The following is a 27,869-nucleotide window of genomic DNA, read 5'->3' as shown; positions in this document are numbered from 1 at the left end:
TTGTGCCTTGGAAAGAGGCTGACTGGGGAATGAGACACACCAGTAAATGTTTATGAGTACTTGTCTCTGGAAGGCTGCACAAGAAAAGGGTCACAGTGGGTGAGGGACAGGGCCTATTCTGATGGAATCTATTTTTAGTATATGTATGTTACCTACTCAAAATATTTTTAACCTGTAATTATTTTAAATTTTTTACTAAATGCCATGTGGTATCCTTGGGTCCCGGACAGAAACAGGACATTAGTGGAAAAACTGGTAACATCTGAAAAACATCTAGAGTAAATGGTGATGTGACAATGTTGAATTCTTCATTTTGACAGATGACCATGGTAACAGAGCATGAGCTATCAGCACTGGGGGAACGGGATGAGAATATACAGGAACTCTAGTCGTCATCTTTCCAAGTTTTCTGTAAATTATTCCAAAGTAAAACATTTATTGAACTTTTTTTTTTTTTTTACTTTAATGAAACCTGTCAGATTGCATCAGATTGCATTGTTGGTCTGAGAATGAACAGATTGGGAAAGCTGAAGCTAATTCCTTCCCCTTCTCTGTTGGTGTAGGTCGAAGAATTCCATCCACTGATGCCAACCCGCCATCTGGCAGTAAGGGCTTCAAACTCCGAAGACCACCATCAGAGCCAAAACGAAACTGCTGTTGAGGAGCCTCGGCCTCTCAGACTTGCTGAAGTAGGTGAGCCTGGAAGTTGGCAGCAGGGCTTCGGGCCCTGCCGAGCTGCTCTTGAGTCTTCTTTGTACAGAAAGGACTCACAGAAATTGACCAGTTCTGTTCTCTTTGAAGACTGCAGCAGTGTATTTCAGTCTGCGGACTTGTATTGTGTCAAGACTTTCTGGTGTACAAAGGGACTATGTCATTGGCTTTTGACCTTGCTGAAAGGAACATCTAATTGTACGGGTGGTAGGTTTAAATTGCTGAGTACTTTTGTAATCAAGACTTTATGTAACATTTGTAAAGGGAAAATTAGCACTTTCACGGTCCGTGAGGGGTAAAAAGACTTTGTGGAGATTATCATTTCCTTGGTTTCCTATAGCCACTGTTAGAGGGAGTTGTATCATGTAAAATGTGGTAGAATTTTGCAACTTGGGGAGCTGGCAGTTATTATTTTAAATAAAATGGGTTATTTGTGGGATGGATGGAGACGATCACGTCTCTGCCATCTCTGAAACACTTTCATTGAGTATATTAACCGTAGACCCATGCAGTAAGCTGACAACACAGCAGCAGCTACCCACCTCATCTTGGGTTTGCTTCTGATTCTGTCATGTGTGTGGCACCAGACACATTATTGGCACCTCTTTAAGCTCTTGTGAACACGGCGGTAGAGAGAAGCTACCTGGAATAAACTGAATTGCATATATTCTAAACTGACTAGCATAAAAAAGAGGAAAAAAACTAAAGGAAGTAATATAAATGCTATCCATTTTTTATTTAACCCAAGTATTTTGGTGGGGAAAACGAGATGCTTAGCATTTGTAAAGTTGTAGTCTGTATTTATGAGACCATTGCTTAAAGATTATAAGTTATGTAAATACATTAATGAATTGTTTCATTCAACTCTCCATTTAATTTTGCACCCAATCTTACATATGCCCACCCATTTTCAGCCTGTCTGTGGGGTACTCTGAGGTACATTTATGTTGTGCAGAGAAATAAGAGCACTTAGCTCACAGTCTTTCATGGTTTCTCTGCCCTCCTTTCCACCCATGCTCCTTTCCTCAGCATCTCATCTGGAAATGATAATAAAAGACACGCTACTTTGACAAGCCTGACTAGTCCTTACTAGCCTGCAGTAAAGGAGTGAGCTCCAAGCTCAACTCCTTTACCTGGTCTTGGTAATTTCTGTTAGCTTTTACAGCAACCTCAGACCAACTGTTTGAAGAGCACTTTCCTTGTTAACAATTTAGCTTATCTTTCTGTTCCCTTTATTTTCCCCCGCTTCTGTTAGTGGTTAACAACTCTTTTCCCTCAGGGAGCCTAATGAGGTTTTTAATACAATCTAAAAATAAAGCACTGAAGTGAAGTTGGTGAAAATTTGTTCCTGGTCTAATTTGGTACCCTTCCAACCTGAGTATTATAAGAGAAGGAAATTTACAAGATTAAATAGGAAATTAAACAGCTTGAATTTCAAACTAAATTGTGTTTTCAGAGCTATCCTTAAACTGAACAGTCGAAAGTTTTAAACATAATTATTTCTTTGTGCCCCCCACTTGATATGGATAGATTTAAATGGGAAAATTATAACTCAGATTAAGTAAAAAAACAAAGCCTTTTCCTGGTTGTATATCTTAAGCATTTGAGATTGTTTTGTGCTCACTAAAATCATATAGAAAGAATGCAATTAGTGAAAATTCTAATGCTGTTTTGTATAAAATACATGTAGATTCTATCTCTTCCTAGTATCTGGTTTCCAAGCCAGCATCAAATTAACAAACTTGTAGAGAAACCGTGTGATTCCCAGGGCTGGGCTCTTTATACCTAAGGGTGGCTTGATTACATTTTATGCATCTTCAGGTGATTCCAGGGCATGCAGGCACTGCCCTGGTCTGTCCCAAGCATTCCCACTGCTAGGTCTCTGTCTCCATGACAACAAAACAAAAACAGCGATTTCTTAACTCATTACAGAGGAGGCCATGCTTGTATGGCCTTTTCTGCCTTATTTCACCAAAAAGCACACATTTGTGACCTTCACCAGACTGGCCACTAGATGCTACACCACCGGTAAACTCGAAGTCTTCTGAGCCTCATCTGAATGCCTGTGGTCACAGTTGATGTTCCAGCCAAGGGCCCTTTACAGCTGGTTTCTCTTTCTGACTTTCATGCTCCTGTCCACATGTAGGGAGTGATTCTGCTTGACCATAGCCACGTGTCTTACCAACAGCACAAGTGGCATGGGGTTTGTGCTCGTGCGTTTCTAGGACCTCTTTGCCCTCGTTTTCATCAGTCTGTCCAAGAAATTGATCGGGTACTGTTTCTCTTGTTGTATCATTCCAGTACTTAACAATGATGACATTTGTATCTCAGCTCCATAATTCATACTCAGTGAAAGCAGGAGGAAAAGGTCTTCACTTACTTTGTTTGCATCTAAAATGCAAAGATGATTATTGAAGTCAAATCAGTGCTTTATTTTGAACACATTTTCAATTAACCTAAGCAGTGATCAAAAAATTATGAGAAATTATTATGAGAAAAAGCTAGACTTCAGAGAAATTAAGACATAGCCCATCCATAAAAATCTTTTGGTTCCCTCATGACACAGCCATTTTTTAAAACTTTGGGGACCAAACAGAAGGGAAAAATCATTAATTAGCTGCAAGTGTGTGTTGATTCTTTTCAAAATTAAAATAAGCTCTTTGTAGGTGTCCAATCCTAGAAACCTTTGGTCTCCAGATCTCTCCTTTTACATAAGTGTTTTTCTGATTCTGTGATAACTAATTAACTATCATGTGGTGATTAAAAGAACATAAAGTAAGAGTATGATTAAGTCTCCTTCATTGTAAACTCTCTGTAAGAAGTGACTGGGGAGAAGGACCTACTGCAAGCCCTTCTGTTTCCAAGTGAGACCTCCATCACCCGCTTGTCAGCCACAGTCACGATAAGTTCTGCACAGAGCAGCTGCAAGATTTATTCCTTTTAAAATAATGTACATCCTTCTTCTCTGTTTATGATGCCTCTTCTCTCATTGTGCTCATATTTTCTGGATGCCTACCCGTGTCTGAAAGGATCGAGCCTTTTATGTTAGACTTGATCTCCTTAAGTTGGCCAGTGTCCTTGTTGAGGTTATCAGTTCTCTTTATTTTTAAATATATAAAGGGGAAGAAAACCACATTTAATTTTAGAATTTCTCTTTTATATCAATTTCTTGTCTCGAGAAAGAAAATATATCTAAGAGGCCTCCAAAACTGAGAGATGGAGGAATGAAAATGTCTTTACACAACTATTCCATGGCTTTGCTGGAACTATCAACCTGGAATGTGTGTTTTCATGGCTTTGAGTGTAGAGGACAAGTCAGGTTCATAGTAACACTGCAGTCATTGGTATGTTGGCCTCCAAAAGGCATTTGCTCGATTACATGCACCTTTTATATTCTAAGATTGGGTGGCTAATGATTATAGGAATTGTGTTTCTCGCTGTTCCACTCATCCTCTCAGAGCAAGGACATGACACATGGGCCCTTACATCATGAGCTATGGCACACAGTGTGTTACTTCTGTAACAGATGAGCCCCTAAACATCCAGCTGTTTCTAAGACCTGTGTAAAATAATGAAAGAATTATTTTTTTTCCAGAGAAAAGTTACTGGAAATCCTTTAGCTTTACCGACACTAAACATCAGCTGTAGAGCATTTGGAGGGATGGCAGCCCCACACTCAGGCCAGCCCTCCTTCCTAAGCTCATTAGACTGTGAATGTCTGTCCTGGCTGACAGGTGAAACCTAGATAGCATAAGTGATTTAAATTTGTTTTAAAGGGGTGAGCAACACAATTTTTGTTTACTGTCTGGTTTTTAGGAGATACTCTACCTCTTAACAGTTAATAGTTTCTAAAGGAAGAAATGCAATGTACCTGCCTTCAGTCAGCTTGGCTCATCAAAAAAAAAATTGTAATGGGGCTCAGCAGTAGAGCACTAGCCTAGCACTTGCAGAGCCCTGGGTTCTATCCCCAGCACTGCAAAAAGAAAAAAATTGTTTTTAATGATTCAAGGTAATGTTGGGACATCCTCTGATACTATGATTAAAAATATTCCAAACAGAAGTTATATAGGAGATAATTATATAAGAGATAAACAGTATACTGTATAGTTTTAGAAAAGGGAAGTGGGAGTGGAATTTAGCCTAGGACTTAAAAACAATCTCTGCAAATTTCTTTTGACAGCAGAGTTACTTGTCTTGGCTTCCAGTAATAGAAAACCAGGCAATTTGATTATCTGATTTGCAAGAAATGTTAATAAAATTCCGGGGCATTTTGTCCTGTTTTATATGCAAATGAAAATCTAAAAAATATTAGAAAGGCATTATGTTTTTCATGAGCCTCCAATTTTTTCATCTAAGAGAATGAAAAGTGAGAGACCTGTTGTGATGAAGTTTCATTAGACATAATGAGAAAAGTGAATAAATAGAACCCAGAATAGCCATATTTCTCAGTTCAAACTTCAGGACTCTTCTCACACGGGAAAATGATTTACTTCCTAAATCTAGAAGGACTTTCAGTAGCATAGATCAAATTTAATTTGATGATCTGAACCATCAAAAATAACTAATATCTATGTTCTTTCCTTTCAGAATATAATCAGTTATAGATATGCTAAAATATTTTTGGCTCCAAAACAAAAGGAGGTATGAGCCCGGGATTTAGCTCAGTGGTTCCGCTGCCTGCCTTGCAAGCTCAAGGTCCCGAGTTTGATCCCCGGTACCAAAAAAAAAAAAAAAAGGTAAAGTTTAATTTTAAAAATCAAAACACTTTCATCTGTTACTTTTATTATATTGAGCATTTTCAATAGCAAGATTAGGATATACCAACAGTAGATGGTGAAATTAAAACCAGGATGTGTAACAGATTTAATACAAAAAATTTTAATTTGCTGCTAGTTCATTTTGAGATCTGTATGATGCCCTGTGCCTCATCAAAATGTTCCATAATTGCAGTAAACAAAAGTCTAGGTAGCTTTCTGTGAAGGAAGATTCAGTTTCCATGTTCTTTCTGGCAAGTAATGGGAAGTCCTCAGATAGTAATTTTGGAGAGAGCCTTCTTTAGTTGACAGTTTTAAACTGTAGACCTTAATGTCTTCCTTAATCATGCAACAGAAACAGTACATGCTGGTTTCATTGAAGCCACTTCTTGATTCAGGAACTTTCTAGTGTTTAAGGAAACCTTAATGCAGAACTTTGGGGGAAATTATCTTTAAAGTAGCATTTTGTGTATGGGGCCGATGATCTTCACTTAGAACTGAAATTGTGAAGGAAACGGCTGCAGCCTTGGGTGTGCCTCTGCCCGAGGCTGCTGCCCCCAGCTGAGGCGGGGCCACTGGGCAGTGCACCTGTGCCACTTGGGAGCGTCGTCAGCCCCTCTGCCCACGCTGATGTCCGACTTTGCTCTGGGGCCTCAACTTAGTATATTTGGCCATTATCAATTTTTCATTAAATCTTTACTTAAGTAATTATTTGTATTCCCTGGAATTTTTTTAAAGCAGCACTTGAATTTGTTTACCTTCACTTACTTTGTATATGAAGTTATTACAAAGTTCATGAAACTTTCTTATCTTAGATCACACACATGACATCTGGTGTCAGAGGGACAGTCAACTAAGAGTAGGGGAAGTTATTGGCAGCTGGCTAGTCAGAATAACTGATTAAAGACTTTTTTTAAACCATTTGTCGTACTGTGTAGACAGAGCTTTCTCACCCTGAAAGAGGTTGTTTGGGGTTGTGTTTTTTGGTGGTTGTTTTGCTGTCATCCAGCTCAGTCTTTCCATCTTTTCACTTCATGAGTCACTCACATAGTCATCAGTCATTCCTCTGACTTTGAACATCTACATCTACCTTCTCTGTGACTGAAGCAGGCTTCTAGCCTTACTTCCTTTACTACTCACGGTTTTCTGAAGGCTTTCCCTGGGAGACATGCTGCTCCAGCCACTTCCCAGCACCCGTGACAGTAGTGCATGTGGCCTCCTGTGGTTGCAATGGCAGGGTTGGCCCACTCTGTGCAGCTGGAGGCAAGCTACATGCAGACAGTGAGAAATGCAAAGGCCAACTTAGGTGAAGACCTGCAGGACTTGAGGAAAGGAATGGGCAGCATTCACTTCAATGGGAACACAGCTGAGTGACAAAATACTTCTCATTGGTGATAGGATAATCAGCTTAAGCATTAGAACTTCACTGAGTTTGTAATAGACCTTTGTTAAAGTGTGTAAAAATCCAAGTCAGAAGAGAAACAGCTGTGGAGATGAGCCTGGACATTAAAAAAAAAAAAAAAAAAGCTAAGCCGTCATACCAGCAATTCTTATTTCTCCTACGAATATCATGCCTTTTCAAGACCTGATGCAAGGAGTAAGATATTTGTGCCTTTTTAGAGTAGCACCTATTACAAAAAAAATTAAGTTGCTTACAATGTTGGCCGCTTTGTAACACTACAAACAGCCAGATTTATAGCTGTGGCTTCACACTGCATGATAAACTGCCTGGTTACCTGTAATGAAATACTGTAATGATGGTTTGCCAAGCTTGTATGGATGTTTGAAGACCTTATTTTTGCAGTCCTAATCTTAGGCTGGACCTAAGTCTATGTAAACCATATGATGTCTGTATTGTTTGTAGATGCTAACAAAACAAAACTAAACCTTTTGCTTTTTGTTGTATAATTTTTCTTTTTATACTTAACGCTAGTACTAGATAGTTTGCAAATGAAGGCAGAGTTGGTATACTTTTCGATGATACTGTTTTAGCTTGAATATTCTATAATACACTTCTTATAGAGTATCACATGCTAAATCACTATAAAATTTGTTCTAAGAAGGGTGTAAACATTTTGTTAATAAAATACTATGTTTATAAATATATGTATTTGCCTTTTAGTGGTTTCTTTTGGCAATATTATTCATCACATATTCTTAACTAAGTATTCTGAAGTCACTTCAGAATGGTTTTTGGAAACTGAAGTCCTGGCACGTCTGCGGCTCTGATGGTGTCTGGTGGGCACTGCGGTATTCGTACCAGTGGATCAAACTCCACACCCTCCACATCTCACTCCTCTGTATCGGTTCAGTGTGACAGAAGTTGAGCTGGGGATTGTTGTTGGTCCAAGAGTAGAAAGGCACCAGGAGCACTTGGAGGAAATGCTTATGCCCTGTAAGAAAAAGGAAGCAGCTGTTCGTGGTAGCGCATGTCTGTAATCCCAGCATTCTGGAGGCTGAAGCAGAAGGATCACAAATTTGAGCCAAACCTGGCCAGCTTAACAACTTAGAACCTGTCTAAAAATTTTTTTAAAAGAGCTGGGATGTAGCACAGTGTAAAAGCCCTGGGTTCAATCCCCAGTATCAAAAGAAAAGATTGGCACTATGAGGAGCTTATTTCCTAGGAGAAAAGGTGATTTGGTTTGATATGGCTTTTTGAGACAGGGTCTTGCCATGTAGTTTAGGCTAGTCTCAAACTCGGTAAGTAGCCCAGCTTGGCCTCGAACCTGTGTCAGTCCTCCCATCTCAGCTTCCCCAGTGCTGGGATTACAGGTGTGCACCACTATACCTGGCTAAGAAAAGGTTTTTACTCGACTTCCATTATTTGGGGCATTTCATCAAAAATCCCACATTTGCCTCTGTGCTGTAGTTTTGCTAGGAGAAAGCAGAGAGGGTTTAAAACTGATAGATTGGGGTTTGAGTCTCAGCTTCACCCTTCTCCACACTGTGTGGCCCTCAACAAGGTACTTAACCTCCCTGAGCTTTGTTTCCTCCATCTTCACCAAGGGTTAGGGTAATAACTGAGCACATGTAGCAGTTTTGGTGAGGCATTTATGAAGTTCAGCATTGATGAGTAAGCACTCACATAGAATTTTTATAAGCCATCTTCCTAATAATCTCCTTCCAATTCAGGTAGGATAGCTATTTGACATTGGTTTGGCAGTTTGCTGGGGTTTTGGTTTTGTTTGTTTTTGTGAGACAGGGTCTCATTATGTAGCCCAGGCTGGCCTTGAAGATGATCCTCCTGCCTCAGCCTCCAGAGTGCTAGGATTACAGGTGTGCAGCACTGCACCTGGCTGCTATTTTTTGAACATTTTTAAAGATTCAGTATATACCAACCAAGTGTGGCAGCTCACACCTGTAATTCCAGCACTCAGGAGGCTGAGGCAGGAGGATCATCGCAAATTCATGACCAGCCTGGGCTACATAGTGAGTTCAAGGCCAGCCTGAATTACATAATAAGACCCATTCTCAAAAAACAAAACAAAACAAAGCTATAGCATGTATAGGAAATGGCATAGATCTTGTGTTCAGCTAAATTTCACAAAGGTTTCTCTCCCTTGTGTCAAAAAGTAGACATTATCCACATCTCAGAAGCCCTCTCAGTCACTATCCTATCTTTCTGACCTCACAGGTTAGTTTTGTGTGTTTTTGAACTTTGTATCACACTGTATACAAACATCGTAGGCACTCCTGGGCCTGGCTTCGTTTAACGTGGTATAACGTTCACATTCACTCTCACATTCACATGCATGAACCACCATTCATCCATTCTGCTTTCATAGGTAGTGGGTTGGTTTCAGATTTGCTGTTAGGAATGTACTGTGAACATTCCCACACATGCCTTTGGTATAGACAGGCATCTACTTGGGAATGGTGATTACTTGGTCATGGGAGATACATATTTGTTTATTTTTGCTTTAATAAATACAGTTTTTTTAAATACAGTTTTCTAAAGCAGTGTACAAATATAACTCCCACCAGCAGTAGATGAGAATTCCAGTTGCTTGACATCCTCACTAACACCTAATTCATTCCTCTCCGAGTTTGAGGTCTGGAAGTCTATACTCCGAGCTATTAACAGAAGTTATCTCTGAGGAGAGAGGCTTGGTTGACAGAACCATCACCTTTTTTTGAACTTTGTATGTACTTCTGTACATTTTAAGTTTTTGACTACTGGTGTGTATTTTTTCTTATTTAAAAAAATCAGGAACTCTTCCACCTTAATCTTGTCTTTTAAACCTTTAATGAAAATTGACTCAATAGATAACACTAAATTTATATTTGTCTTATTTTTCTCTTTGAAAAACACAAGCTGGACATTGTCCCACATCTGTAATCCCAGCACTCTAGGAGACTGAAGCAGAATGATCGCAAGTTCAAGCCCAGGCTGGACCACTTAGCTAGACCCTGTCTCAAAGTAAAAAACTTTTAAAAGGCTGAGGATGTTGCTCAGGACGAAGACTTTGGGTTCAGTCCCCAGTACAGCAATCAGTCAGTCAACCAATCAGATTTTGGGGGGGGGGGGGTACTGGGGATCAAACTCGGGTCTTTGCACTTGCGTAGCAGATGGCAAAACCACTGAGCTAAATCCCCGGCCCCAGATTTTAATTATACTCACACTTAATTTGGTCAGTAAAAAGCTTAGAGCCAGATATGGAGCAAGTGTAAAAGTATAAAGTGTAAAACTTTGCATTTGTTTCACTGTAATATTTGAGATATATCTTTTCAAGCTGCTATAAATTCTCTTGGAAGAAGGGCAGAGACCACAAATATGGTATGTGGAGAATATTAATCTATGGCCTGACAAAGTTATGCTATGGCAGGAGCCAGTCTCATTGATAGATGCCAAGAAAAAGAGGATGACCCCAACTAAAAAGAAAGAGACAAATTGATAGAGAAGTGCTATACAATAAGACAGGCCCTTGCCTGGCCTCCATTTTTTTTCCCACAGAATGTTTTGTTTTGGAAATGTAGATTTGTGCTGCTGGGCTCCTGCCCAGTGTATCAGAATGGTTTGTGACTCTTTGAACTGTGTGACCTTTCAGGAATGTTCTGTTAAACTCCCCCCTCTCACAAGGTGGTTGTTAAGCTCCACCCCCTCTCAGGAATGTTCTGTAACTCTACCCCTCTGCTTCAGGAATGTTCTGTAACTCCACCCCCTGCTTCAATGAGCATGCTCGCACAGCATGTGTTTCAAGAATGTTCTGTAACTCTGCCCTCCCCCCCCTTCAGTGAACATGCTCACACAGCATGTGTTTCAGGAATGTTCCATAACCCCCTCTTCATTTCAGGAATGTTCTGTTACTGCTTCTTTATTTCAGGAATGTTCTGTAACTGCCCCCTTCAGTGAGCTTGCTCACACAGCATGTGTTTCAGGAATGTTCTGTAACTCCGCCTCTTCATTTTAGGAATGTTCTGTAACTCCGCCCCCGTTTCAGTGAGCATCCTCACACAGCATGTGTTTCAGGAATGTTCCGTAACTCCACCTCTTTATTTCAGGAATGTTCTGTAATCCCGCCCCCCCCACTTCAGTGAGCATGCTCACCTACCTTGTAGATCCCTATGCAAGGAGGCTGTCATTTCTGGTGGAGCACTCAGACTCCTCTGAGTCCACCAGGGCTCCCTGGTGTAATAAACGTCTTCCTCCACCTCTTCAACGGACCATTAGATTCTCGAGTCTTCCAAGAATGAGCGCTGCAACCCAGAGCCGCCACACTGAGCTGTAACATTCAGCCGTGCCTCAGAGCTGTGACACTTAGCTGAGACAGTGAGCCTAACACTTGGCTATAGCACAGAGCTGCTCTGCTCTGCCAAAACAAAATTAGCACACACCAAAAACAGATACGTTAAATGAATACACAAAACAACTTTGTATTAGTTTCTCCATATGTACCTGGCTGCTTGTCGTAGAACATATAAAAACTAAATTACGGGCCCAGATTTCTAAGTAACCTCTGAGTTTGTCACAGATCTTTTTTTCCATTAGAATTAAAAAGCAGCCTTCCACTGAGAACGTAAATCATAAAATACAGAGCCTTTTAAAATTTCCATTTGTCTGTCTTCTAATATGCATTTGTTACTGACCAAAAACATGATTCTCCACTGAAGATTTAAAAGGCAGCCTTCTAGAATTTACTCAGCAGGATTATTACCACTTTTCTTTATAGCAGTGGTGAAACTTGTAAGACAGAAGGGCGAAAAAAGCATCACAGGAAACACCTTATCAAAATGAATCACTTCATTATTATTTTAGTCAGGCCTTGAATTTTTATTTTCAGCATCTTGTAGGAAACAGTTAAAATCTAGAGACCACCTTTTGAGAAATGTTCGTGAAGATGCTGTCATCTCAGATACCACTGTGAGTGGGGTGGGAAACAGAACAAAGGGTCACATTTCTCTTTATTATTATTCAGTGTAGAATGGGCTTCCAGCCTTTTGTTAAATAAAACATGGAAAATAAAATGGGAATGCTACCAAGGTTCCACTCCATTAGAAAAAGGGCACTTTTAAGAAGAAAATTGTGGAGTTGTGAATGTTAATTTGAGGTTAACGCACAATGTTAGGGCACAGAGTCTGCACCCCTGGTATACTATCATCAACATTAAAATTGCCAGCAACTGGTCAAATGATGGGGTCAGGTCATGTCTTGTTTGCATATAAACGAGAATTTGTCACAGGTTGGTTTTTTTTTGAATGAAAAGAAAGAAACACAGTAGCAGAGAGCTGGGGACAGTATAGATGTGTTTACCAGCAGCAATTTGCTGTCTTAATCAGCCATTAATGTACAGACTATCAAAGCATAAAAAGTCCCACTCAGAGTGTTTTGCCTGGATTTATTTCTGTATGTCCTATTTCCAAAATGATAACCCCATATTAGGGGATTAAGGTCCTTTGTGGGTTTTCTTTCCTATTCTTTGATTCCTTCTTGATGCAATAGGAGATGGGCTTGTTGGTGGCCAAAGGGCAATATTTATAAATGGACTACTAGTGACCATGTGGGTGTTGAAAGGACAGCGAGTTTCTGAGGCCTCTCAGAGTGCAGATATGGAGCCGATCATGGAGCATATCAAATTCTCTGTGGGAGGTACAAGCACAGCCACCTCAGGGAAGAAGAATCAACTGAGCCAACATGGAAGAACTCTTCAACATTAGCTGCGTGATAATGATGTGCAAATTTAAATGGTCCTGAAATCATGAAAACCACATTTAGAGAAGTGGAATAAAATTGTATGTGCTCAAGATAGTCTCTGAAATGAATGGCTCAAGGTCATTTTTCAAAAAAGGCTTCAAGGCCAGCTGGAGGACATTCTTCATTATTTTGTTGAGTCACTGAGCGTGCTTGAACTTTGCCTCCCTCCTCTGTGAGCTGCTGTGTGATTTTATATGCTTAGTGATAATGATACAAACTTTATGGGGCTCCTGTGAATAATGCAAGAATCAAGCTATGTAAATCACTATCACTCATTGTCCCAATAATATATAAACTCCATTGTTAGCCCTAGCATGAAGCTGCTTGTAACAAAACCATGCACATTTAGTACCTGCTTTTTCCCCTCTTGGGTCCATTAGAGAATTCTTTGTTGTTGCTATATACAGGCCTAAACAATATAAAACCTTGTCTTCATTTTTCTTAATGCTGTAGTTTAAAAGAAAAATGCCCACATAGTCGTATGTGTACACACACCAACACAAAATGAAGAAAAGACAAATGACTTAAATTGCAAAGTGAAATGAAAAAACAAGATTCCTTATAGCCTTGGCTGCAAGAGAGTGAAAGGACGAGAGAAGGGGGTTTTGTCAGCAGACCTCGGGCCCGGAGGAGGGAGCAGAGGAGCTGGGAAGGGACAAAGACAGCTGAAGAGGTGGGGCGCCCCATGAGCAGCACAAGGACGTTGTCACTGCTGCTGCTGAGAGCAGAAGGCCACTTCCTTGCCTTCCCGCACTGCTTTCCTAGGCTGATCCATCAGTTTATTATTTGTATTGTCAAATGTTAAACTATTACCACCAGTGCAAAGTCCTATGTCTCAGCTCAGCGGAATAAATACATGAAAAATCGGGACAGGGCTTTATGACTCCAAACACATACCATGCATTAGCACGGCACAAAGAAGCCAGGACTCCACTAGGGAATTAAGCTGAGAAGTAAAGAGATGTTTTTGGTGCCCACTTTCCCACAGGAGGAAATGACAGAAGGTGTTTCCTACATTTCCTGTTCCCAGTTGCTACAAATTAAGGATCATCTGCTTTTATTTAATAACATTGAAAAGTTGTGGAAGAGAGGATGTCTTCGTAGAGTTACAAAATGATGATGAAGAGCCGAGATGTTACTGGTATATTTGAGGTGCAGGGATTCACCCTCCTGTGAGACGGACTCAGGTCCTTCATAAAGTACCAGATGACAACCAAACCCACCCTGCAACCACTCCAACAGCTCCCCAGCTGCACACAGTGCCAGCCCCCAGATGCTGACCCGAGACTAAGGGAGGTCCTTAAGGTGATGAGACATCACTTGCGTGCTGTCCTCAGGACGTGAGCTAATTCAGTGTGTCCCCCAGACCCAAGGGGTGGCAGCTTTTCATTCTTCCTTTCTATACAGATGAGGAAAATAAGGCTCAGACTGCAACGAAGAGGAAAGCGACCTTTTGGCGGCCAGAGCAGGATGGCACCCCAGCTGGCTTTGGTGTGCTCTGTCCTGTGAAACATACACGATGTTACAGGGCCACTCTGACAATGATGGGTGACAACAAAAACAACTTTGTCTAAAAGCCCACATTGACCAGACAGCTCATCGAAGGGATGGCTGCTGCTTTAGCAATGGCAGAGGTAAGCTTGTTCTTGTCTGCCCTCCAGGGATACAAGCACGGTGAGGTCTCTAACTCCTCATTCAAATCTTGGGCAACCCACCCAATCCCAGATCTGTCCCAACACCCTCGCAAGCCCAAGAGTGGAAGCCAGCCCATCCTCCTATATATGTGTCCCAGGGTCCCTGTCAGCCTAAGTAAATTATCAAATGAGTGACGAGCATTAGTCACATGCCCAGAAAGTGACAGAGCACCTGAGGCAGGTGGGGTCCCAGGTGGCAGACACCCTGCTCCCACTGCACCCAGAAGAAACTGAGCAAATAGGAGCTGTCGCTCACAGGAACTTTATTTATTGTAATCACCAGTTTTTGGTTTCCCCCAGATGGAAAATCAAAGTCGTGACAGTCACTTGAGAATCTTGCAAGGCAGGATCAGGAATGGAGAAAGCAAACGTTAAACGCCATTGCCCTGCTGCAGCAGAGCTCCCCCTCTTTCTCCCTCTGTCTGCCTGTCATCTGTCTGTCCCTTCAGGGAACTCTGGCCTCCCATCTCGTGCCTAGGACACTGGCTGCTGCACGGTTTGTTTTCAGAGGGTCTGTGAGGGTGACTCAAAACTGCAGTTGCAGAGTGGGCACAGCTTTCAATGAAATCAAAGACCACTGCAATGTTTCCTAATGATACTTTCTCTCATTGGTTGCATACATTTTTTTAAACGTTTATGTATGATTATTTCTTTGCAGTGGCTTAAGGAGAGGCACTCAGAGACAACAGGAAAGGTCTAAGGCCCTTGCTCCCACCCGCTCCCTGGCAGAGCCTCGTGAGGTCATCGGCTTTGGCTCACAGCTGGACAGAAGGGGCCAGGGGTCTGGTGTCTTTTGTCTTTTCCCTTCTGTTCAGCCAACCTGCTCCTCCTCCAGTGCCTGAGGTATGAACGAAATACAAATCCCCAGGGCTTGGAAAAAGGGAGGATTGCCAATTTTGCATATGCACAAATACACAAATGTGTCCCCTGTCCCTCTCTCCCCCAACACTGGGAATGATCTGTAGGGGCCCCATAAACTCTCCCCACAATTAAGCTCATGCTCATCCACTGCCTCATCAAACATTTATCATGTAGTTCTTCTGCCTTCCATTGCCGTCGGGGAACAAGGAGGTAAATATGCTGTCCTTACCCCTAAGGAGCATGGAATCTATCTTCTACAGATCCTTTGGGGATCTGCTTAATAAAGCAATACGAATGATTTGTAATTAGAATATCAATTATTTGTATGCAAATATGGCCTTCTTGGTGCTTGAGGACAACTCCTAAGGATTGAAAAGACTCTCTCCCTCTACCCCACCCTCTTCAATTCTTAATTACATTATTTCATTCATTCATCAAACATTTATTGAGCACTTTTTATGCACCAGGCACAGAGATGGGGACCAGGAATCCATCCCCTGGTTGCTCACAGGAATAAAGAACTGAGGGAATTCGGGGCGATAGGAAGATCTTTCTCCTGGGCAAGGAGGGGCAAACTCTTCATCTTTTCCCCCTGCTGTGCAAACTTGCAACAGACACCTAGGTTCCTGAGACCCTCAGCAGAGGAGAAAGCCCTTCCCATGTCCTTCTGCCTAATTCTGGAGGGGCCTCCAAACCCTTTTTGGAAAATGGTCAGGAACTTCTGACTTTGACTGCCCCATCCGCCATCCAGGGTGGGTTTGAGCTGCTGGGTCTTCCAAGGGTTTTTACAAATCCTATGCACAAGTTTGTCCTGAAACTTCCACCACTGGTGATCCTGGATCTTTATTCATGCATTCGTTCCTTCATTTCTTCACTCGCTCTTACATCTGTTGAGTCCCTGCTGTGCCGTAAGCCCTTGCTACGTGCTGGAAGTGGAGTGAGATAGGAACACAATGAACAGATAAGTAAGTCCAGGGTGCCCCTCACCCTGTGTCTGTCACCCCCAGTTCCTCATCCTGCACCCTTGGGCTCTCACACCTCTTGGGCTAATAGATCTCCCTGTGCCTCAGGCTCCTTATCTGTGCACCAAGGAAAATACTGGTGTCACTGCTTCATTGTTGCAAGATGTGTGAGAGCTTCATGTGAATCCCTTGGCCAGCAGCAGCTGCAGTTTTTGTTATTATTAGATCATTATCTGGTCAGCATTTTTACAAGGAAAAAAAATAGTTATTTGTTTGCTTTTGTGGTACCAGGGGTTGAATCCAAGGCTTCTGCACTGAGCTAAATCCCCAGAACTTTTCTATTTTGAGACAGTCTTGGTAAGTCACTAAGTTGCCTAGGCTGGGATGAAACTTGTGATCCTCCTGCCTCAGCCTTCTAGAGTGATGGGATTTTAGGTATGTGCCACCAGACCTAGCTGAAATAAATTGTAAGTGCAGTGTGGTATCCTGGATTGAATTTGGGGGCAGAAAAGGGGTACTAGTGGGAAAACTGGTGACATCTGAAGTCTGAGGTTTAGGTAATAATGCATCGTTGTTAGTTCCTCAGTTTGCAAACATTTCCCAGGATTGTGTAAAATGATAACACTAGGGAAAACTTCATGAGGGATGTACAAGAACTCTCTCTACTACTGTTTTGCAAGTTTCCTATGAATCTAAAATTTCTGCTAAACAAAAAATTTGTCTATTTATTTATTTGTTTGGGTTTTTCTGGTACCGGGGATTGAACTCAGGTCCTTGCACTTGCGCAGCAGGTGGCGAAACCACTGAGCTAAATCCCTGGCCCAAAGGAAACTCGTACATACTGTCATAATGTCCTGGAGACAATTTGATTCTATCAAGATTTAAGACACACATTCTTTTTTCTCTTTTTTTTTGTACCGGGGATTGAACTCGGGTCCTTGCACTTATGCAGCAGGCGGCGAAACCACTGAGCTAAATCCCTGGCCCTATGTTTGTCTGTTTCTTTATGTGGCTTGAGACAGGTCTTCCCATGTAGTCCAGGCTGGCCTTGAATTTACAGTGACCCTCCTGCCTTAGCCTTTCATACACTAGAATTCCAGGAGCACACCCCACAACTGACTTCAAACATTTCATTCAAACAGTATATTTGAGTATCTGGTCACCCTATCCCGAAGGTGCTCAATCTCACCTAATCTTAGAAACTGAGCAGGATTAGGGCTGTCGGTTCCTGAATGGGACACTCCCTAGGATTGCAGGGCAATGTAGGCTCATTAAAATTACATATATATGCCTGGGGATGTAGCTCAGTGGTAAAATGCTTGCCTAGCATGTGCAAGCCCCAGTGCTGAAAAAAACAACATATATATGTAAATATATATATGCATATATATGTAAAAATTATATAATAATAAATTATATATTAACATGTGCTACTATATATTCATAGTATATATAATGTGTATACATTTTATATATTATACAGTATAGGAATATAAGAAAGTGACTATATGATATACACATCTATATATATAAAATAACATTATTCTTCTGTATAAAAACATTGGACAGAACTGGGAATCTCGCTCAGTGGGAAAGTGCATACATATATAATATAAAATTATATATAAATATATAATAAGGCAATTAAATGATATATATTAATGTTACTCTTCTGGATGAAAACACTGGGCAGGGTTGAGAGTATGTGTTAGTGAGGACCTGGGTTCTAACTTCAGCACTGAAAAAAAAAAAACTGAACAAAAACTCCAAAGATGCAATCTAGACTCTATAGCATAACACAGGTCCTTGATCCCTGGCCAGCAGCCCTTCTCAGTGTCTTGGCCTCCTGTTTGTAAAGTGCGGGTGAGCCCCCTCTCGACACTGTGAGCATGGAGTAAACATAAAGCACGCAGTGTGCCATCAGCCCCAGAACACACACACACATACTCACTGCCCCATGCACCTCCGATCTCAGGTGCGTTTCTTCCACAGCGCTAGTGTCCTGGTGGTCCTGATAAATGGTTTCACCTCTGTGAGCCCTGGCATCTCCTTCTGGGGTGGGGGTGGGGGAGTGAGAATAGCCGAGGTTGTGGGGCTGTAAGAGCTAATCTGTGCTGTGGGGAGCAGATACTGGCTCCCCAAGAGCTTCCCCACCATGCCAAACCTGTCAACATGGTGCCTTGCACGGAAACAGTCGTCACCAATGCACCTAAATTAAGAATCTCAAAACGGGGAGATGGTGAGCCCTTAAAAGAGGGAGGCAGGTTAGCCAGGAGGGTGAAAACATCATGTGGGGACAAAACAGGCCTGAGGGAGAGTGTGAGAGATCCAAAGATGCGTCCCTGCTGGCCTTGAAGACCAGCTTGATTTAAGGAGTTTTTAACTCTACTTAACTTTAGAATCATTTTGGAGTCACAGAAAAGTTGCAGAGGTGATAAGAGTTCTGTGGACCCAACACCCAGCTTCCCCTATTACCATCATCTCACACTGCGCACAGCTAATGAACGGTCCACGTGGGCAGTAAGTTCTCACTAACTAAAACCCCTATGTTATACAGACTTCCTTAGTTTTTCCCTTCCCCTCCTTCCTCCCTCTTTCTTCTTTTATTCTCCTCCTCCTCCTCCTCCTGCTTCTTCTTCTCCTTCTTCCCTTTCTCCTTCCCCCCCCCCTTCTCTTCCTTCTCCTCCTTCTCCTCCTTTTCTTCCCTCTTGATGCCCTTCTTCTGCTCTAGGATCCCTTCCAGGACACCGCATGATATTTAGTTATCACGCCTCCTTTGGCTCTTCTTCACTGTGACAACATTTCAGACTTCCCTTTTTGCTTGTCTGTTTTTGCAGTACTGAGAATTGAACAGAGGAGCTTAACACTGAGCTACATCCCTAGCCCTTTTTTAAAATTTTGAGACAGGGTCTTGGGAAATTGCCCAGGCTGACCTTGAATTCATGATCCTCAGCCTCCCAAGTAGCTGGGATTACAGGCGTGTGCCACCACACCTGGCTGACTTTCATTGTTTTTCATGACCTTGGAGTTGGAGGAGTCCTAGCCAGGTGCTTTGTAGGATGTCCTTCCTCGTTCCCTCTTGCAGTAAGGGGGATTGAGCCCAGGGTGTTTGCACTGAGTTACAGCTCCAGATACAAGATCTTGCTAAGTTGCCCATCCTGGTCTTGAACTTGTAATTCTCCTGCCTCAGCCTCCCAGAGTTCTGGCATTACTTGCATGTACCACCATGCCCAGGGAAGATGTCCTAATGTTTAGGGATTTCTTATGATTTCTGTTTTTGAGACAGGGGTCCTGCCATATGGCCAGGCTGGCTGCAAACCCCTAGGCACAAGTGATTCTCTTGCCTCAGCGTCCTGACTAACCAGGACTACTTGCGTGTGTCACTATACCCATCTGATGATCATAATAGAGTCATGGATTTCTTGGGGGAAGCCCACAATGCTGAAGTGCACTTCTCATTGTGTCATAGCAAGGCCAACAAACATCAACAAGGCCCATCAACCACAAGGCTGACCTTGGTTACCTGGCTAACCGATGCTTCCCAGGTTTCTCTACTTCTAAGTTACTTCTTCTCACTTCCCATCTATCCTGTTAGGAGGGAAGTCACCAAGTACAGCCCCTACCCAAAGGGATAAGGCATATTCCACCTTCTCAAAGGGGACGTAGCTCACATAAGTCACTTGGAATTCTTCCACGTGGGAAATGTGTCTTTTCTACCCTGGTCAATCTTTCATTTGTATAACTATGGACTCAAAGATAATTATTTTCTATTCTGGGTTACACTGCAATGCTGTGCTGTATATTTTATTTATTTATTTATATTTGTTTTTTGGGGACAGGTTCTCACCATGTAGTCCAGGCTGGCCTCGAACTGACTATGTAGTCCAGGCTGGCCTTGATCTCGTGGCATCTTCCTGCCTCAGCCTCCCAAGTGCTGGGACCACAGGTGTGCACCATCATGCCCAGCTTGTGTTGTATATCTTGCGGCACCACAGAGCTAAATCCCTGGCCCTTGTGTTGTATATCTTATTGCTTGAACCCTCCCAGGTGGCTCTTACATCCTCGGGACGTGGTTCTATTGTTTCTTTTCTTTTTGGTACTGGGGATCGAACTCACGACATTGAACTTGTGCGGGAGGCAGCAGAATCACTGAGCTAAATCCCTGGCCCATTGTTTCATTTTTTGACCATTTCCTCAGTTTCTGGTGCTACAAGCTACTCCAGGTTCATCTAATATATTACCTGTTCCAGACCTAGAATCATCCATTTTCCCCAGGAGTCCTGGTTCCATTTATGGGAAATGGCATAAGAAACTAAAAGCTGAAGCCTATATGCAATAAAACACTTTTAACATGAAAACTACTTCGTTTTTGGCAGTATGGAGGGTGAGATATACTGAGCGACCCTTTGGATCAAAACAGCTCACATGCTAGATGACACGTGTTCACTACAGTGGAGCCAAAGGAGGGAAGCTGAAACTTTCAGGGGTCAGCTGGGTCTGGAGCCTTATGTTTCTCCCCCTGGGGAAGTGTGTCTGCCAGCGGGCGCGCGCACTTTAATTTCCTGTCTTTTGAGTTTCACAGAACGGATCACAAAGGTCAGGACAAAGGTCAGGATCCTCTGGTGTACAAGGAACCAAAAATAACGTCCCCAGCGCAAGGCAAAGTGTCACGGGGAGGCACTCATGGGAAGAGAAGGCGGAGTCTCTTGAGAAGCAAGGGTGAAGAGCGGCTTCTCACAGGAGTGCAGCCAAAATTCACGTGACCCAGCGGGGTCTGAAAACCTCCACCTGAGAAATGAAAGTTGCCCTGGCTGGGGATCACACTGCACCCCTGCTGGGAGCAATGCTACATAATTCTAGGGAAAAATCATTTGGTTAGCCTAGTTCTCTTGCCTACAGCCCAGCTACAGAATAACTCCAGTTTGGCCTCCCGTCACAACTGAGACTTCAGTGATCCAGTGATGCTGTGATCCTCCAGGACAAGAAACATCCTGGGAGAACAAACATCTGCTCAGTTCCTCCTTGTTCTTGGACTGTTAACATCTTGTTTGCCGGAGATGTACCGAACTCTCTGCAAGCCTTTTGTTACACCTTGTTTATCCCAATGTGAACTACTGAACTCTCTGCAAGTCATTTGTTACATTTGTTTCTCCCGATGTACTGAATTCTCTGCAAGGCATTTGTTACGAGGTACTGAATAAAAGGTGTGGTAAACTGGGGGCTTTTGTCTTTGCCGCCCAGAGCAGCACTGACCAGATTCAAAGCTCAGGTTCTTCTCCGTCTCATTTTTCTACCTTTCCTGTAATTCGCCGTGTGCTGCCGTGGCTCGCAGGAGACCAGGACTCACTGCAGAGGTTCTGGTAACGTCCCCTTCCCCTGTTCCCTACACACCCCTACCTATCAGAAGCCAGGGTAAATCCATTCCCGAGGAGTCACCTTGGGCCGCGGCATATTCTACAAACGGCTACACGGTTTCCTGGCTGCTCTGCTCTCCTAGGACCACTCCGCACCGCATGAAGAGGCTGCATCTCTGCCTCCCCTCTCCGATTCTACCTGCAATATGGCAAACAATCCACCCTGCATGACTTCTGAGGTTAGGTTAGGAAAGGTGATGTCGCTCTGCCTGGTTCTCGTGTGCTCTCTCTCTCTCTCTCTCCTCTCTCTTTTTCTGACACTGGCTTTCGGGTCCTGAGTGTTGGAAGTCCTGCTGTCTGCAGCCTCCACGTGGAGAAGGCGTATAGATAAAAGTCATAGTGAAGAGATGCTCCGCTGGCCGGTGTGCCCACAAGCCTTCCCACAAGGCTGCCTAACGAAGGTCATCACCCTGCCCTGAGAGAGGGCTGACCTTTGTCCTGGCTATCTGGCAAGTGCTCTCTGGGCCTCAGAATGTTCACAGATGAGAACATCTTTTTTGTGCGAGAGCCTGCCATCACACGTACCGAGGAGGCTTAACAGCATGATTTAAGACAGGTCCTGGCTATACACCGAGGGGCTGGCTACCCAAACCAACAGTGTGACACAAGGCAGGAGCTTGGGATCATGTGATCAGTTGACCCGGAGACTGAAATCAATCATGTGGGCAATCAATCCACCCAACATGTTGATGTAACAGGGCCCCCGTACAGAAAACCTCTGGCCACTGACATTGGAGAGCGTCTGGGTTGGGTGATGTCCCATGCATATTGTTGCCCACTGACACCAAACAGTAACGTCCTGATTCCCCCTCCCTTCCTTGCTCCCCATCCCCGCAATAGCTGCTTCCAGTGGTCACTGTCCTGGGGTACTATCTGTGTCTTCTGCTTTTGGCTTTCCTTGTTCTCCATTATCTGTCTCACCATTTCCTTATACCAACTAATCCTTGTTAAAATAACTGGTGTAGCCGGGGATGTAGCTCAGTGGCACTGCGCCAGCTTTGCAAGTGCAAGGTCCTGAGTTCAATCCCTAGTACCGGAAAAAATAAATAACTGGTATAATTTCTCCTTTCCTATATGAACTTTGATTGAGAGAGTACTTGATACCAAATGTGGTTACAGGAAACAGAACCCCAGAAAGGATTCTGGGTTGAACATGGCCACAGCCTTGTGCTGGACCGGAGTCACTGGGGTATGGAACACAGCTGGGCTGACCTGGATTGCCAGCCCAGGCTCATGGTAGATCATGAGAGCCAATTGTGCACATCTTGTTCCAACTCCATTCAGTGTTGGTAACTTAAAATCAGACACTCTGAGAGTGTTTATCTATTTCTTTATTTAGTGTTGAGAAAGTGTCTTGCTATATAGTTCAGGCTGGCCTATGAGCTCACTATGTAGCCCAGACCAGCCCTGAACTCCTTGGTGATCCTCCTGCCTCAGCTTCCTGAGTGCTGAGATTATAGGCATGCACCACAATGCCCAGCTGATGGGAATGCTTATGCTGTAGTAATCTGCAAAAACTAAAAATCTGAGTTATTTCCTAGTCCCTAGCAAGCCAGTTTGCCATACACCATTAGTTCCAGATTACCCGTGGCATGTACTGACATCACTGCTTTATTACCTGCCTGGGAAGTGCTGGGTGCAGAGGCCCTGCTGGAGTGGTAAGGGTTGCAGAACTGTGGGCTGGACAGCTGCTTCTGAGTCCAGGGGAGCTATTACGGAACACCAATGACATGCTCCAATCTTTAAACTCTGAAGATCAGAGAGTCTACAGATTCCTCAAACAATCATTTATTTCTTGTAACTATAGATTTTCAAACTTGCTGAAAATCTGACCCAAAATTTAATTGGATGGGTTGCATAATTCCGATACAAATGGAACTCACACTGAGTCAGAATCCCAAGCAGTACATTTGGCTGTGTCCGGGAGACACCCAGGAACAGAGGTGAGCACATTTCCTGGGCAGTGGGTGATCCGGAACAGAGTCGAGACTCTGAAGGCGGGTGGGAAGGTCTGAGATGGGAGTGTGGGGGCTTCTCAGCACAGAGTGTGAAGGTGTCTGTGTCCCATGTGAACACACCCAGGGCGCCAGCTACGGTAGTGACTCTCGTAACCAAGTGGACAAAACAACACATTTCTTGTAGGAAGTCGGTCCTTTTTCTACACACTGCAAATGGTGGTGGAGGCTCTGCATGTCCTGAAGATCTTGAACTTCCCCCACCCAGCTGTCACTGCTGAGAGCCTAGGGTGCCAGCGGGAGAGACCAACCCCAAAAGGACGGAGCATCATTCCCTGGGAGAAGATGGGGAGTGTGGAAACCAGTTAAAAATCCTGCAATACGTCAATGCAGATATGTAAAAGAAGAAAGGAGAGCTTATAGCTTAAAATATTAAATAAACATATTAAATATTAAATAAAAGTAACACTGGGCATGTTCGTGCATGCCTGTAGTCCCAGCACTCAGGAGGCTGAAGCAAGAGGATCACTGCAAGTTAGGCCAGCCTGGGCTAGATGGTGAGTTCAAGACCAGCCTGAATTACACAGTGAGACCCAGTCTCAAAAACAAAAACAAAAACAAAACAAAACAAAAATCAAGTAAAAAGTAAAAGTTCCTGGAACAGGTTTATTAACAGCCTAAGAGATAATTAGTAATCAAATATCCAGAAAATGGGACTGTTTTAGTTACTTTCTCATTGCTGGGAAAAAATAGCTGATACCTGCAAGTTAAAGGAGGAAAGGTTTATTTTAGCTCACAGTTTGTAGAGATTTCAGTCCATTGTCAGCTAGCTCCAAAGCAGGGCAGCATGGCAGAGGGCCCTGGCAGAGAAAAAACAGTCCAGCAGCATGCAGGAAACAGTGAACCTTCCTTCTCTCCCTTTTTATTTCACCCAGGCTGCAAGCCTATTGGTTGGTGCCATCGAACCCAGGGTGGGTGTTCCATTTTTAGTAAATCCATCACCCACACTCAGAACTTTGCTAAACCAATCAGTGGGCTAATCCAGTATCATAACCCATGATCCAGTCACTCCAAAAACCTCTACCTATCCGTGCATGAGGCCTTGGGGAGGACATCTAGATACAAGCCCTATCAGGGACACAGAAGTGTGAGATTAAGGTATGATAGCTCAAGAGATGTGGAGAGAGGTATGCAAAAGTCCAAGTGGGGACCAGGGATTTAGCTCAGTGGTTCTGCTGCCTGCCTCGCAAGCGCAAGGTCCTGAGTTCGATCTCCGGTACCAAAAACAAAACAAAGCAAGAAAAAGTCCAAGTGCTTTATAGATTCCTTCTTTTGCCTGCCCTCCCCCCTCCCTTCTTCCCTCCCTCCCTCCCTTCCTTCCTTCTACCACAGTTATATATGAACTTCACTTGTGATACACTAGATCTGTGTATATTAGTAAGTAAAACTGAAACAAAACTTCCATGAAATTATACAGCACACTCCAATACTATTTTCTTTCATTCTTAATACTGATAACAACCTACTAAATTTAATTTATAAGCCTCTCTTGGGAAACAACCTGTAGTTTGAAAAACATTAATTGAATAAAATATTAATCAGAATTCCAGATGTAAAGCGGAAGAGATGGGTGTCGAAGTAACATTTAAAAGAGGTATTGAGGCCAGAGATTTAGCTCAGTGGTTTCGCAGCCTGCTGCACAAGCACAAGAACCCTAGTTCGATCCCCGCTACCAAAAAATAAAATAAAGGGCTGGGGATTTAGCTCAGTGGTTCCGGTGCCTGCCTCCCAAGCGCAAGGTCCCGAGTTCGATCCCCGGTACCAAAAAAATAAAATAAAATAAAATAAAAAATAAATAAATAAAAGAGGTATTGTCACATACACTACAACACAGATATACCCCAGTGGGTATCATGCTAGATGATAAGCCAGTCGCCAACGAATAAATATTGTGATTCCACTTCTATGAGGTACCTAAAATAGTCAAATTCATAGAGACAAGCTGTACACATAAAAAATGGCAGATGGAGCCCAGTGTGGTGGCTCATGTCTCTCCAGAGGCTGAGGCAGGAGGACCACTGCAAGTTCAAGGCCATCCAGGGCTACACAGTGATTTCAGGATCAGCTATACCCCATAGGAGGTACTGTCTCAAAAGAAAAAAAAAGTGGCAGATGGTAAATTCTATTTTACACATACTATGTATTCTACCTCAATGAAAAAATAAAAGTAAGTTAAGAAAAGCTGTTATCTGAGGATTTTTCAGAATGATGAAAGACACCAATCAGCAAATTCAGAAAGCCCAAAGAATTCAAGCCAGGATAAATAAAAAGATACATCATAGTGGAACTCCAAAACACAAAAATAGAGGGACAATTCAGATACTCACTGAAGGAATGATGATGAGATTGCTGTCTGACTCTTGAAAAGTAAACAACGGGAGGAGACTGCACAGTGCCGTCCTCACTGTGGTGAGGGAATGAATTGCTGCTCTAGCAAGCCAGCCTCAGTATCTTCAAGAACAAGGGCAATAAATAAAGTCAATTTGCAAACGACAAAAATCGAGATGGTTCATAACAACAAATTCTCACACACACAAGATGTAAAGAATGTACCTCGGACATAAGATGATTGATCAGTTGTGTAAACTGAGACATAAGAAGAAATGACAAGCAAAGAAACTGTAACTGTCTGCTGACAGCATGAAACAATTTAGCATCAGGTTGAAATGGAAAAGACTATGTAGGCGACCATACCACCATGCACGCGCCCGATCTTGTCCAAAATGAAAAAGACTGAACAACATGTAAGGTACTACAATTAAGGAACATAATTGTGGGGATACATAATTAGAGTTAAGATACTTGAAAGTTCTTACAGTTTAAGGGAGTAGGGTAAAGATATTTTAGAAATTGGACTTCCTCCTCTCTCTATTATTTAAAAAAATTTTTTTTTGATACAGTCTCATCATATAGTTCAAGCTGTCCTTGAACTCGTTATGTTGCCCAGGCTGGCCTCAAACTCACTGAAATCCTCCCGTCCCGGCCTCCTGAGTGCTGGTATTGTAGGTGTGTGCCACTATGGCCAGGACACAATTGGACTTTCACAAGAAAAGTACTTGTAAAAAATTTTAAGCTAACCATTGAAACAATAGAAATAGAGCATGTTAAGAAAAACAAACACTAAAGAAAAAAGGTAGAAAAAGAAAAATAGGCAAGACACAGGAATAATACTATAGGATGATGGAAAAAAATCCAGATATATCGATAAATATAGTAAATATAAATGGACTAAATGCTTCAGTTAAAAGACAAAGATTATCCTATAAAAACGTTCTTAATTATGAAAAATTTCAAGTGTACAGAAAGGTGGGAAGAACAGTATGAAAAGCATCTATATTCCAGCCTTGTACAGTCAACCATTGTGAAGAATTTACCATATTTGTTTCGCTTATAGCTATGTACAGGACCACAATAAGAACACCTATTTTGTGTAGTAAATGGTATATAACAAAATATTGCTTCAACAGTAATAATGATGTAGAGTATCTTATTTTTGAGGTTAAATAGATCTTGGTTCCCAGCAATTTTTAAACATGATATTTACCTGTGTGGTTACTTACTCAAAGGATGTCTCTTCACTCGATTCTAGCAGGAAGGTGGAATAAGGTAAATTTTTCTCATCATTGTATTCTGTAGCCTTTGTTGCATGAATAAATGGTGTCTATTAGCGAAGGATCCAGGACAGTGCTGGTTGCATGGCAAAGATTTAATGTGGAGCAGCTTTTATTTATGACAGTTGTTTGTTGTTATTGAAAGCATCACCAGAGTGGCAAAAAAATAAGTAAATAATAATTTGGTAGTTTATTATATTTATAATTATCATTTACGATCTGTCATAGTGCCTAGCACGTATCAGTCACCATAAACATCATGTTTACAATAAGTACTTGCATTATTATTCAAAGTCTCTAACAGTGCCTGGCACTACACGAGCAAGAGAACGTGGAAGTGTAGACTTGTTAATTATTATTATTGAGTAAGAAGCCGAACACAGCGGCTGGCCCGACGGCCCTCCCTCCGAAAGCTCTCTTCGAGGCCCGGACCACCTTTCCGGGCACGCAGTACCCGGCCCCTCAACCGGGCGAAGGCTCGCCCCCTACTGCTTGCAGCCCCGCCCCCGCGGCCTGGGCTGCGCCTGCGCACTGTCCCGGGAGGAGCTCCGCGCGCGCAGCCTCCCTCCTGCCCCTTGAGCTGGCGTAGGGCGCCGCTTCCCGCCGCCCGGGCCAGCCCGCTGCTGCGTGCGTGCGTGCGTCGCTGCGTGCGTGC

The 27,869-nt window shown here is 42.8% G+C and overlaps 1 protein-coding gene and 1 long non-coding RNA gene across 4 annotated transcripts in view; one reads left to right on the top strand and one right to left on the bottom strand.

Moving 5' to 3' along the window:
• Positions 1 to 7,571, top strand: part of Rab22a (RAB22A, member RAS oncogene family) — a 59,415-nt gene extending 51,844 nt beyond the window's left edge. For both annotated transcript variants that reach the window (XM_004840938.4, XM_087197509.1), the window contains one exon: positions 564 to 7,571. In XM_004840938.4, coding sequence (XP_004840995.1) covers positions 564 to 661 — 98 coding nt within the window. In that variant the 3' untranslated portion in view covers positions 662 to 7,571. The remainder of the gene's footprint in view (positions 1 to 563) is intronic.
• On the bottom strand, positions 6,479 to 27,851 carry LOC101711739 (uncharacterized). Of its 2 annotated transcripts, XR_015445940.1 has the most exons (5): positions 27,148 to 27,851; positions 25,931 to 26,054; positions 24,304 to 24,403; positions 11,018 to 16,138; positions 6,479 to 7,858 (listed from the first exon to the last, which is right to left on the bottom strand). It is a non-coding gene; the product is annotated as an uncharacterized LOC101711739 (long non-coding RNA). The 2 variants fall into 2 exon arrangements; XR_205071.3 differs by lacking the exon at positions 24,304 to 24,403.
• Between the last annotated feature and the right edge of the window lie 18 nt (positions 27,852 to 27,869).

This window comes from Heterocephalus glaber, unplaced genomic scaffold, assembly GCF_053883595.1.
Source record: "Heterocephalus glaber isolate CG9 unplaced genomic scaffold, H.glaber_assembly_v1.0 deba00001673, whole genome shotgun sequence".
Taxonomy (NCBI): domain Eukaryota; kingdom Metazoa; phylum Chordata; class Mammalia; order Rodentia; family Bathyergidae; genus Heterocephalus; species Heterocephalus glaber.
The sequence above is the reverse complement of the archived record's forward strand: the minus strand, read 5'-3'. Positions and strand labels throughout refer to the sequence as shown.